The 12,829-nt window shown below is 53.9% G+C and overlaps 1 protein-coding gene across 1 annotated transcript in view; it reads left to right on the top strand.

Annotated features, from left to right (window-relative positions):
- The window catches only part of WNT3 (Wnt family member 3), a 43,533-nt gene that overhangs the window by 24,627 nt on the left and 6,077 nt on the right, over positions 1-12,829 (top strand). Inside the window, exon 2 of the mRNA XM_066205002.1 lies at positions 8,356-8,597. Coding sequence (XP_066061099.1) covers positions 8,356-8,597 — 242 coding nt within the window. The remainder of the gene's footprint in view (positions 1-8,355; positions 8,598-12,829) is intronic.

Raw genomic sequence — 12,829 nt, 5'->3', positions numbered from 1 at the left:
TATTGGGTAGGTCACTGGGAGGTTGAAGGAAACACATTTGGGGTTTAGACACAAAAATCTGCCCTAGCCAACAACATGTGATTCCTCCTTTCAGTTAAGAAACCAGCTGATAATACAAGCCCTGAACAAATGCTCGGGGTTTGAGTGATGTCCTTCCCTGTGCCCCTCTTTGTCCCTAAGTTTCATTCAATCTGAAGGATCTGGGTGTATTTTTAAAGGGAAACAGGGAAACTCCATCCCACAGACAACAGGGACTTTTTTCAGAGGGCAGGAAGAAGATAAAGCACAACCCGCTCCTCTTTGGGAGGGTGACCTGTCATTACTGGGTGTCCTTTGGCAATTTTCTTTAAGATTGATAGAGCAAAATGAGAAATACATAAAATGCTGGTTATCATTCCCTGAGTGCAAACACTCACACTGAGCAGGGCAACCTCCTCCCAACACTCCCCTTGATGCTCCCAGGAGGCTCGCCCTGGATTTTCCCTGTTCTGGCTTTTCCCTTTCTGCTGCATCACTGCACCCCTGAACCTCCTTCCTGTTCACTCTCCCTGGGGTTAGACACTCAGTGAAAATAATCCATCCTCTGCCAGGCTGTCCACAGGGAGAGCCTCTTCCTGCCTCCATCCATTCATCCATCCATCCATCCATCCATCCATCCATCCATCCATCCATCCATCCCTCCATCCATCCATCCATCCATCCATCCATCCATCCATCCATCCATCCATCCCTCCATCCATCCCTCCATCCATCCCTCTATTCATCCATCCCTCCATCCATCCATCCCTCCATCCATCCATCCCTCCCTCCCTCCAGCTCCCCGTGGTGGCCGTGTCCCTGCAGGACTCACCCCCCTGTGCCAGTGCTCAGACAGCAACAACCTGGGACAGGCTCGTTGATCCCCCAGGGGACAGGAGGTGTCCCCACCCTGGGGACATCAGGGGAGGTTGGTCTCTGCTCCCCCAGGGGGGCCTGGACACTCCAGGGCCCCCAGCCCAGCTCAGGGCCTGTGGTGTGGCCTCACTCCTTGATTTTCCCAGCAGATCTGAGCAGTTCAGTGGGAGCTCTCCAGACAGCCCCGCGCCAGCTCTGGCGGCTGCAAACGCCCAGCTGAGGGTGGCACAGGAACCCGCCTGCCCTGGCCCGGCCCCTCTGCAGTGAGCCCGGCAGCCCCCCTGCAGCCAGGCACAGCCAGGGGCTGATCCCGCTGATCCCACCCTGCAGCTCCCCTTGCTGCCTGCCCACTCCTCATCTCCTCTTATCCGCTTGCCCTGCCACTCTCAGGTGACCTTGAGGCAGTTTTTGTGATGCCAGCACTGCTCACAAGCCCCCTTTTCCCACCCATTCCACACAGCTTCCCTGGCCAAGGTGTGCTGGTCCCTCCCAGCACCCAGGCCAGGCTGCAGAGCCAGTTTGTCCTGCTCTGTCCCCACCAGCAGGTCCCGGGGCTGGGCTGGTGTCCTGCAGCCCAGGCTCCCCCAGCTCCAGCTTCCCACTGGACATCAGCAGATGACCAGTCACTGCTGCCTCTCTGTGACCTGGCAGCTCTTCAGCACCCACCCCTGCACCTCCTGCAGAAGATATTTCGTTTTTGTCACCATTCCCAGGCCACACAGTGGATGGGGAGGATGGGAAGCACTCACAGCAAGGCCAGGAGAGCCCAGAGTGGATCAACTGCTGCCAACTGCAGCACCAGGTCCTGCAGGATCCACAGAGAGCTCCTAAAAATTCCTTCCCGAGTGCCACAGTCCTGCAGTGCCCCAGCTGCAGAGCCCCCTGAGCCAGTGCCCCTCACCAGGGCTCCCTTGGTCATGCTCTGACCCCTGTAAGCCTGGCTTTGCTGCGCTTTGCTGCCTCTGTACCTGCAGTGCAGGGGGGACAGGTCACAGGGACGGAGATGCTCCCTCCAGAACAGGCAGAGCTTTTGGGATCCTGACAACATGAAAAGAATCTTGGTATTACTGAGAACAATTTTCTCTGGGTGCAGATGTGAGGCTTTTCATTTGGCTTAGCGCAGATTTAGTCTGGGATGTGTTTCAGCAGCTGCTCCAACATCACTGTTGATTGGAGGCTAAAATAAAACAGCAGCAGCCTCTTCCTCCAATTCCTCAGAGCTGGAGTTGCCTCTCTGCAGCGTTTCTTTGTAAGATTCCTTTTTTAGCCACACCTGGGCCATCACCACTCTGCTCGCTCAGAACAGAAGCACCAGAGGTGCATCCACAGCTCCTCTCCCTCCCTCTGGGGCCCAGCAGGGCACAGGCGTCCAACCCTTGTGTTGTCATCAGGGCATCACCTCCGTGTGCTTCCTCCTGCTTTCCTGCTGGAAATAATCAACATTTCTCTGCAAATGGAGCAGGTTGCCAAATTTCTGACCAGCTTCTGCCCCTGAGCAACGTGGGCCAGCCCTGCCTGGTCCTGGCAGTGTCCTGGGAATGTGTCCCTGTCGCACTGTGTGCATGGACAATAAACAAAAATCACGCAGGACCCAGAGAAATTTCAATACCCTGAGCTGAGGAGAGCTCTCAGAGTGATGGTTAAATTATTTCCAAGCAGCCACAGGTTTGGGAGTGACTTCTAGAGGGACTTTTGCCTTTGTGAAGGGTTTAAAATATTCTGGCCCTTCTAGTGACTACATTAAGGGAGAAATTTAATGGGCCAGTATATGGCCTTGTGGGTGCTAAATGTTCAGCTCATACAATTCCTGCCCACTCTTAACGAGGTCCTTTTCAAACACACCAAGTGGAAATAGAGCTCTCTGGTTCAAGGGGTCACACTGGGGTGTAAAATCTATGGATTTTAACTGTCCCAGGACAATTAAACATTAAAACCCCACATCCCATTCCTGCCCTGGCACTCACCCTTGGCTGGGCCATCAGCCTCTAATGTTCAGGCAGCTGAAATCCTTTTAAAAAATGAATTTTTAGTCTGTTTTATTGACCCCCAAGGAGTGCAGAGTTGGGTGGGGAGTCTGTGGGGACACAAGTGCCCCCTCTCTGGAAAAGCTCCAACCTCCAGATACGCTCAGAGGGGGATTCCTGAGTGAAAAGATGATATCCAGTCCCTCTCCTCATTGGAATTCTGTCATGTTTTGTCTGTTCTCCACATCCAGTCAGGACTGACATTTCTCCCCTCAGATGTGAACATCCATTGCATGCTTTGACTTGCAAAACTTTTCCTGCTGCTGCTCTTGATCTTCGGGCAAACCCAAGAATTTGTGTGTTCCCCTGCCCACAAAGGGCTGCAGTCAGCAAAGCAGCAGAATTAAAATGGGAGAATGTTACAGCAGGTGTGAGGCAGAGATAGAGCCAGGATGGAAACTGCTGCTCCCAACACCATGTCCCCAGGCCAGCCCTGCCAGGACGCACCACGGCCACTGCTTGAAGCACAAACATTGACCAGAACTGGAAATATATCTCAAATACAAACACAACCAAACACATCTCAAATCTGTGCAATAAAACCCCTCCAGGCAGAGACAGGTTTTCCCAAAGGCAGCAGGTGGCAAACAAGATCCCAGCTGTGAGCCGGGTTTTCCCTGCTGGTTCCCAGATTTCCCAGTGCTGTGTAAGAACCTCAGGGATCAACCTGAGGCACTGATGGATGTCAGAGAGCCAAGGAGGACAACGTGTGTACTGTAACTCTGTGCTGCAGGGACCTGAGCTGCTGGGGGGGGAAACAGTTCCTGTCCAGGGAAGCTGTGGCTGCGCCTGGATCCCTGGAAGTGTCCAAGGCCAGGTTGGACAGGGCTTGGAGCAGCCTGGGACAGTGGAAGGTGTCCCTGCCCATGGCAGGGGTGGAACTGGATGGGCTGTAAGGTTCATTTTAACCCAAACCGTTCTGTGATTCTGAGATCCTGCTTTCAAAGAGCTTCATTGGAGTTCCTGGGAGCTCTCAGTGAGTGCTGCTGGCCATGGCTCTGGAGGAATTCAGGAAGAGCAGCAGCCACCATGGCCAGCAGCACCCTCTGTGCAATACTCGTGGCCGTGGATCTCCTGGCAGATCTCCTGGTGTGCTGGAGGCTCCAGTGGGGAAAATGTAAAATCATTCGAACAATATTGTCAGGGCAAGTGGCACAGAGGGGCCCAGGGTCCCTGTAGCTTGTCCCCGTTTGTGTGCAGATCCCTCAGGAGGGCAAGGGAGAGCTGCAGTGCAGGGAGTGCTCCATGGGACAAGGTGTGCTGTGGTGACAGCCCAGAGTTCTCCTGCACGGGGTTGGAGCTGTCCTGGTGTGGGGAGGGGAAAAAGAGTTCTTCAAACTCATCTGTTCAGCTGCTGGGTTCAGAGGTAGGAAACACTCCCAGAGCAGCACATCCACAGGATTCACAGAATCACTGGGCTGGAAGAGATCCTCAAGACCATTGAGTCCAACCCAGCCCCAACACCTCAACTAAACCCTGGAACCCAGTGCCACATCCAGGCTTTCCTTAAACACATCCAGGGATGGTGACTCCACCATCTCTCTGGGCAGACCATTCCAGAACTTTCTCACTCTTTCAGTAAAAACTTTTTCCTAATATCCAACCTGAATTTCCCTTGCTGCAGCTTGATCCCAGAAAGGTTCTTGCAGCATTTCACATAAAAAGCTGCAGCTCTGAGCTCAGGCAGCCACAGGTGCTGTCCCCCGCTGCAGCTCACTGGAGGCTGAGCACACTCCTCACACAAATGCCAGCATTACCCAGGGCTAAGGGAATCCCTGTCCATCTCTAGGACTCCAAGAGCTCCCAGGGCTCATTACAGACAGCAGCAGGTTATGGGATTGCAGGAAAAAGAAAAAGGGTGAGCCCAGCAGATTGTTGCCCAGGATGCAGGATCCCCTCCGGGCCCTTTGCTTATCTTTTATCATGAAACTGTGAGAGCACAGGTGAGCACACCCAAGGGCCAGTCCAGACCCTGCCCTGCACACACAGCAGAGAACAGGCAAACCCCCTCCCAAGGAGCTGCTTTCCTGGAGGCAGCAGCCACGCAGGAATCACCCCCAGGGGGGTTTGGAGCTCTGGTCCATGGAGGAGCAGCTCAGCAGGGTTTGTTTTGGCTGGTACCTCCCAACTGGTTTGAGCAGCCTGTGGCACACTGAGTCCAGTCCTGAGTGCCCCCAGCACTGCAGCTGCCAGGGAGGGAGGAAGAAATGTCCCAGAACTTTTTGAACTCCTTGGCAGGAATCCTGCCCTAAATGCTGCTTTTTGTGTGTCCAGGAGCAGTTCTGACCTGGCCAAATCCTGCTATTTCCAAACACTACCGGTTCTAATCTCTCTGGGTACCAGGTGCCTTTTCATGGCAATGGAAGATGAGTTTCTGGCCAGCTCTGCAGGGAGGGTGTGGGCACAGCACTTTCCAGGCTCAGGAGAGGGAAGACAGAGTCACCTCTCCAGGGATGGAAGGATTCACCCACGAGCAGCCACAGAAGGAGGAGCTGCCCAAGACCATTCACTGCCAGGGCTTCCAGAGCTCCTCCCAGACCATGGAAACACAGAAATTCAGCTCACAGCTGCTGGATCCACGGCCCTGCTGTGCCTGGCACCATTTGGGGAGCAAAGGGAGTCCCTGGCCTGGCAGAGCGGGAAGGGATTAAGCAGAGGAAGAGCAGAGGGGTTTCCCCTGTGTTTGCCACTCCTGCTCCTCATGCCGTGCCCTGCTATCCCACAGACACAAAGCCAACCCTTCATCCATCCCCTCACTGCAGAGCCAGAGCAACGTGGGCTCAGGCAGCCAGGAGGGACCCTGAGAGCAAGAGAGGGAAATGTGGGTCTGTCAGTCCTGCACGTGCCAGCCTTGGAGATGTTTGTGCCTTAAAAATTGTGCTTGTCCTCCATCTCTCAAATTCACCTGTGACACTTCCTCTCCTCATGTGCTTCCTTCATCCCCATGAGCTGTTGTGGTTTAAATTTAACTCCTGTGATAGATTTAACTCCTGTGATTTAGATTGAACTCCTGTGACTGAGATTTTAGATTTTACATCTTGTGTAAGACACAGGCTTTGCTCCTGGGATCCCAGATCTGGATTTCAAAGAGGTTTTGTTTCATCTTCACATCTCAGCCACTCTGTAGGGAAACCATTGGCCCATGGGACCCCTCAGCCACAGCTCCTGACTTCTGTGTCTTCCCAGCACTCCTGGGGAGATCTGGATGGTGGGACAAGAGAAATGAGGTTTTTATAACTCAGTTTTTATAATTAAGTAATAGTTATAAAGATATATATAGCAGCGGGGAAGTCACAGGTTCACTGACACGGGAACGAAGATGCCAATGAGGTGATGGCTGGAGAGAAGGTGCTGCCAGTTCACTGCCTCACTGGGGCAGAGTCTGTTCCTTGGAGCTCCCCACTCATCCCAGCAGTGCTGACCCACATCCCATGGGATGGGAGGGAGCTGGAAGCACAGAGCAGCTCTGGGAGCCAGTCCCAGTGCACTGCCCCTTGTGCTGCTGCCTCCCAGCCACACCTGGCTGCCTCCATGAGTCCCATCCAAGGGGGGGAGATGTGAAGCCTCAGGCAGGTGCCCCAGGGGGCAGAGAGGGGCAGGAGAAACAGGGAGCAGGAGCTGTGGCAGAAGCCAGCACCGGGGCAGGAGGGGAAATCAGGTGCTCTCATTCAGTTCTCCAGCAGACACATTTCTCCTGAGCAGGTACCCTGGGATTCCCTTTACATCCTTAAGATCATTCATGAGTAATTAAACCAACAACTGATGCCAGCTCAGCATCCAGCCTGAGACCCCAGCCTGGAAGAGCAGTTCTGGGCAAGGACAGTCCTCCAGGTGTCCCATAAAGTGATGGCATCTCTGTCCTTGGAGGAGTTCAAACTGGGGAAGGACAAGGCCCTGAGAAACCAAATGTACACCTGGAAACCAGCCCTGCCCTGAGCCCTCCTGAGGCTGTCCCAGCTTGGGTTAACCAAGGATACAAATAGTTGGGTTATTCCCACACTGTCTCCAGGGGGAAGCACAAATGAGTGGGAGAAGTGGTTGGTACCACAGGTGGTTGGAATGGAGAGAAGGAATGGGATGAACTCCAGCCAAGGGACCTGGGGAAAAACCACCTGGGAAGAAACAACCCCGTGCACCTGCAAGGGCTGGGGCCAACCAGCAAAGAATGCAGAGCAACACCTGAGCGTGCTGCTGGACCAGACCCTGACTGTGGAGCGGCCATGGGACATTGCAGCCCAGAGAGACACCAGGGCTGCCCCAGGGACAGCAGGGAGAGGGAGCAGATCCCTCCCTGCTGCTCAGCACTGGGGCCTCACCTCAGCCCTTGCACATGGACTCCCAGTACTAGAGAGACAGAATCAAAGGATCAGAGAATCTCCTGAGCTGGAGGAGACCCAACAAGGATCATCCAGGCCAACTCCTGGCCCTGCTCAGGACACCCCAACAATCCCACCATGGGCTGAGGACACGCTGAGTCAAAACTCCTTCTTATTTGCCCACAGTGGTACCTGCACAGTGAGGTCTCTACTCTGAGCTCATGATGGTCACTCTGGCACAGAACTGCTGTGAGCTCACACACTTCTGAACCTGCTTTTGCAGGGACTCCTCTGGCTGGGCTGGAGCCTGGACCAGCTGTCTCTGTTCCTGTGCACTACCAAGTGTCTCAGTGCTTCTTTAGGCACTGTGTCCTCACCCTTCAGTGACAATTTCTGGCCAAATAAGCAACTTGCTCCACTATTCTCACAGTTTGATGCTGGGCCACTGGCAGCTCCTTGGAGCAGTAGAAAGGATCCTCTCAAATCTGTCTTGCACCTTCCCCCAGCTCACAGCTGCTCCTTGAGCCTGGTGTCCATCCAGGTGGAACTGTGGGGGTTCTGTCTCTGCCAGGGCCACCTGCACAGGCGTCCAGCCAGCCTGGAACAGTGGCACATCTGACCCCAGAGCAGCCCCTGTCCAGGAATGCTGATCCCTCTGCTGGTGAACTTGGCAGTGGACAGGGCACTTTCCACCTTGGGCACAGCTGAGGAGCTCTCTTGTCAGTTCTCCTGACAGCTGAGAGATCCCAGGGTGTTCCCCAGGCTCCAGGGGTTGCTGTCCTGGCTGCAGTCCCTGGCAGGTCCTGTCAGATCCTCCAGCCCCTCGGGGAGCTCTCAGGTGCTTTGGAGTACCCGGAATGGCTCCACAGAGGCCCGGGGTGTCCCCAGCTGTGACAGCCCTTCCCACAGCACACACACGCTGCTGCCAGCAGCAGCTCTCCTGTTCTCTTGGCAAATCCCTGCGTTTCACAACTTTGTCCTCCTGAACTCTTGGCTCGTCCAACTCCCCCTGGGGATGGTGGGGGCAGGCTTGGGGTTATCAGTGGCACCAGGAGAGGGCACGGCCAGGCAGGAGGGAGTCCCCAGCCCTGACGCTGTCCCCTGTCCCCTGTCCCCTGCAGGTCCCTCGCCCTGGGCCAGCAGTACAGCTCTCTGGGGTCCCAGCCCATCCTCTGCGGCTCCATCCCCGGCCTGGTCCCGAAGCAGCTCCGCTTCTGCCGCAACTACATCGAGATCATGCCCAGCGTGGCCGAGGGGGTCAAGTTGGGCATCCAGGAGTGCCAGCACCAGTTCCGGGGCCGCCGCTGGAACTGCACCACCATCGACGACAGCCTGGCTATCTTCGGGCCCGTCCTGGACAAAGGTAACCCCGGGGGCAGCTGGGCTGGGGCAGGGCTGGCACAGCCCCACTGGGCTTGGATACACCAGGATGGTGCCACTGGGAGCACCTCAGGGAAAGGGTCTGACGTGCCGGTGTTCAACCCTGATTTCTCCAGTTTCCCTTTTTCCCAAGTTTTTGGTGTGTTCCGTCACAAGGGTGATGAGGGAAAGGTCTGTTCCCATCCCAGGAGCTCAGAAGCGCCAGGGAGGATATAAAGCACAGCAAGGGGAAGGTCTAGCCCTAAGCACTCTCTCATGTTCTGGAATCATGGGCTCCACCTCCCTGTCCAGGACATGTAACATTTCCAAACCGGGTCCAGCAGACCTGTGGGAAAAGCCAAGGAGAGGGAATGTGGGTGAGTTCCTTGGGATCAAGGCAGAGCCACTGAAGCACAAACTGCCCACCCCAGCAGGTCCCTGGGCTCAGGTTTCCCCACCAGTGAGGAACTGTGGTTGAAATCCATGATCCTGGTTTAGTTCAATGAATCTTTTTTTCAGTGGGATTTCAATGAATCTTTTCACAAATGAGCCCAAACAGCAGGGAACAAGGAAATGTTGTAAACTCATTTTCCTTCTCCTCTGTCCAAACTCCTCTTCATCTCCTGCTCCTGAAATGCTGCCTTTCTAGACCCACTGGCACAGATCAGGCACTGGAGCATTGATGAGGCACCATAAAATTGGGATTCCCAGTGAGATCATGGGGCATTGCACTGGAAGAAGTGAGAAAGGGCCCCCAAAACAGCCTGGAAGGAGGTGCTGGAGGGGCAAATCATAGAATCACAGAGTTCCCTGAGTTTGAAGGAGACCCACAGGGATCATCCAGTCCAGCTCCTGGCCCTGCACAGACACTCCACATCCCACCCTGGGCATCCCTGAGAGCTCCTGGAGCTCTGGCAGCCTCGGGCTGGGACCATTCCCTGGGGAGCCTGGGCAGTGCCCAGCACCCTCTGGGGGAACAACCTTTCCCTGAGATCCAACCTGACCCTTCCCAGCAGAGCTCCATGAAAACCTGTCCCACATCTCAGATGTCCCAGACCCCAGATTCAAAGGCATTCCCACAAAACTGAACCAAGTGGTGGATTAAAAACTCCCAGTGGATAAAAATCTCTGGTTTCTCTACCCTGTCCCATGGATTCTGTTCAGTCTGTGCCACACTCAGCACAAGGGACATCCACAGGTAATATCTTGGTTTCACAGCTTCATCAACACAACTAAAACTATTTCCACCTCATCTTCCTGGGTGTTGACACCACTGGGTCCCTGCAGCCCAAAATCTCTTTATTGAACAGAAATTATTGTTTCCAGTGATGCTTTAGAAATGGGAATTTTATGGTACAGACATCAAGAAACTGGAGAAATTGGGGTGACAGCAGGACTTTGGACTATTTCCCAACAGTCCCCTGGAGAATGCAGGACTTCTGGTGAATCTTTCTTAGAAAGCTCCAAGGTTCTGCAAAGAAACAGTTGATGATATCTTTTTTTCAAGTTTCAGCCTCCCAGTAAGGAGGCTGAAATGTCAGTCGAGTATCTCAGCGAAATGTCAGTCGAGTATCTCAGTGAAAATCATTCCTTTGTGCTAACGTGGGATTCTTTGCAGGAACCAGGATTCTAAATTCTGATTAGAGCACTAATAGGCACCATGAGATTCATTTCCCCTCTGTTGTGCCAGGGAGTATTTTGGGGTAACTCTTGTATTTACTACCAAATAACTTGTCAGCAGGGCTCAGCACACTCTAATTTGCTGCCTAATAAAAGCCTGTCCTAAATTTCAGCACTTAAAAGATCATAAAGTTTTAATTTTCTTAAGAAACTGTCATTAAAAAACTGTCATAAAAATTCTGAACACGTTATGAAAGAACTGTTCAAGCACTGAGACACTGAAAATCTCTCACCACCATTTCTGTCAGCGGGAAAGCACTTAAAGATTAGATTTGAACCATCCTCCCTGTAATGAGCAAACTGAACTTTGAATCTGTGGAGAACATTTTAAGATTCTTTCGGCTGCAGGGACTCGAGCAAAGCTTCATGTGTGGACTTGCCTCAGCATCTCCACACACTGACAAGGTAAAATATCACCCAGAGCTCTGAAACCCTTCTGACAGATGGAGAAAAATGAGTGAGCGCGTTGGATATTCAGCTTTCCCAACCCCACCGTGACGCATCTCCAGACAGCACTGCCAGGCTCCCAGAGCATATTTATCCTGCTGTCTCACTAACCTGTAAGTGGAGCAGTTAAAAATAAACAGCATCATCTGCAAAGAAGGACACATCAAAGCCCAGCCCATCTGATTGTGGGGATTATTCACATTTTTGAACTGTGCTCGTGTCTCTTCCCTGCTGCCTTCAAAATTAATGAGCGGATTCAGGACGGGACTGGTGTCATTGTGTGGCAGCGAGGAACACAGGGAACCTTTCAGATTCCCAGAGTCTGCAGCAGAGAAGTCACAGAGAAAACCAGAACATTTCCAGGCACGGCTTCCTCAGCTGAGGGAAGAGATCAGGTTGGTGACAAAAGTGAGAGATCCTGTCAGCTGTGAGGAGTGTGGGACCAGCCCCGCTCGTCACTGCCAAGGGCTGCTGGACACTCCTGGGCCTTCAGAGACCCATGGAATGGTCTGAGTTAGAAGGGACTTTTAAAGATCATCTTGTCCAACTCAGCTTCTTCCTTAGATGCAGCAACGAGAGTCACAGACTGGTTTGGGTTGGACAAATCCCATCCAGTGCCACCCCTGCCATGGCAGGGACACCTTCCACTGTCCCAGGCTGCTCCAAGCCTTGTCCAGCCTGGCCTTGGACACCTCCAGGGATCCAGGGGCAGCCACAGCTGCTCTGGGCACCCTGTGCCAGGGCCTGCCCACCCTCCCAGGGAACAATTCCTGTCCAATCTCCCATCCAGCCCTGCCCTCTGGCAGTGGGAAGCCATTCCCTGTGTCCTGTCCCTCTATCCCTTGTCCAAAGTCCCTCTCCAGCTGTCTTGGAGCCCTTTAGGTGGTTTTCAAACCAAGAGTTTTGAGCCCATAATCTGGATCCTGTGGCCAGCCATGGCCATGTTCCCTTTTTCCTAACTTCCAGCACACCCAGGGCTGCAGCCCCACAAACCAAAACCAAAACCCAAACCAGACAATCCCTGTCACAGCTCACATGCTGCATTTGGCCAACAAAGGGTCAGGGTTTCACCTCTGGCACACACCTGGATGAAATCCCCCCTCAGTATTAACTTGCTTAATCTCAGCTGCTGCTCCCTCAGGTAGATTGAGGCTACTTTGGAAAAGCTTCAAAGCTGCAGTTCTCACTACAACAGCATCAAAAATCATTTCTAATTGAGCCTGGAAAGAAACTGGGGATAGTTTAATTTTAAAGGAGCCGCAAACGTGTAAACCACGGTCACTTCCACTGAAGGAGAGCCGGGTGTGCAGAGCAGCACAGGGTGGGAGGGCTCAGCTGAGCAGACCCTGCTGTGGCACACAAGTCTGAGCCTCCCTGGGCTGCTCCTCCTGGGACATTCTTCAGGCTTTGAGCACTCTGAGCTCAGTGTGGGAGCACAGGGCTGCCCTCCCTGAAACACCCAAGGGATTCCTGCCTCCAGGTCTCCCCACAGCCTCCCCTCCCATCCCTTCTCTCCCCAGTGTCACCCACAACTCCAACCTCTCCTCCTGCAGCCCCTGGCAGGGCAAAGAGCACCAAAGGCAGTTCAAGGAAAGCCCAGGGCACTGAAACCATTTGGGAGCTGCTGAACAACACTCCTGGTGAGGCTCTGCCCTCACCCACTCGGATTTCTGCACATTTCCCACCCCAGATTCAGACACACAAGGGTTTGGCTGCTGTAGCTGCCCAGGCTTTGGTTTCTTAAGGCCACTGATGATGTTCTTGCAAGGAAGGGCAGGCTGGGAGAGCTGAGGGTGTTCACCTGGAGAGGAGAAAGGTTCAGGGAGGCCTTAGAGCCCTTTCCAGTGCCTAAAAGGGCTCCAGAAGAGCTGGAGAGGGACTTGGGACAAGAACCTATCAGTGACAGGACACAGGGAATGGCTTCCCACTGCCAGAGGGCAGGGCTGGATGGGAGATTGGACAGGAATTGTTCCCTGGCAGGGTGGGGAGGCCCTGGCACAGGGTGCCCAGAGCAGCTGTGGCTGCCCCTGGATCCCTGGCAGTGTCCAAGGCCAGGCTGGACACTGGGGCTTGGAGCAGCCTGGGACAGTGGGAGGTGTCCCTGCCCAT

This window comes from Chamaea fasciata, unplaced genomic scaffold (assembly GCF_029207755.1).
Source record: "Chamaea fasciata isolate MVZ Bird 193981 ecotype frontalis unplaced genomic scaffold, bChaFas1.0.hap1 SCAF_27, whole genome shotgun sequence".
Taxonomy (NCBI): domain Eukaryota; kingdom Metazoa; phylum Chordata; class Aves; order Passeriformes; family Sylviidae; genus Chamaea; species Chamaea fasciata.
The sequence above is the reverse complement of the archived record's forward strand: the minus strand, read 5'-3'. Positions and strand labels throughout refer to the sequence as shown.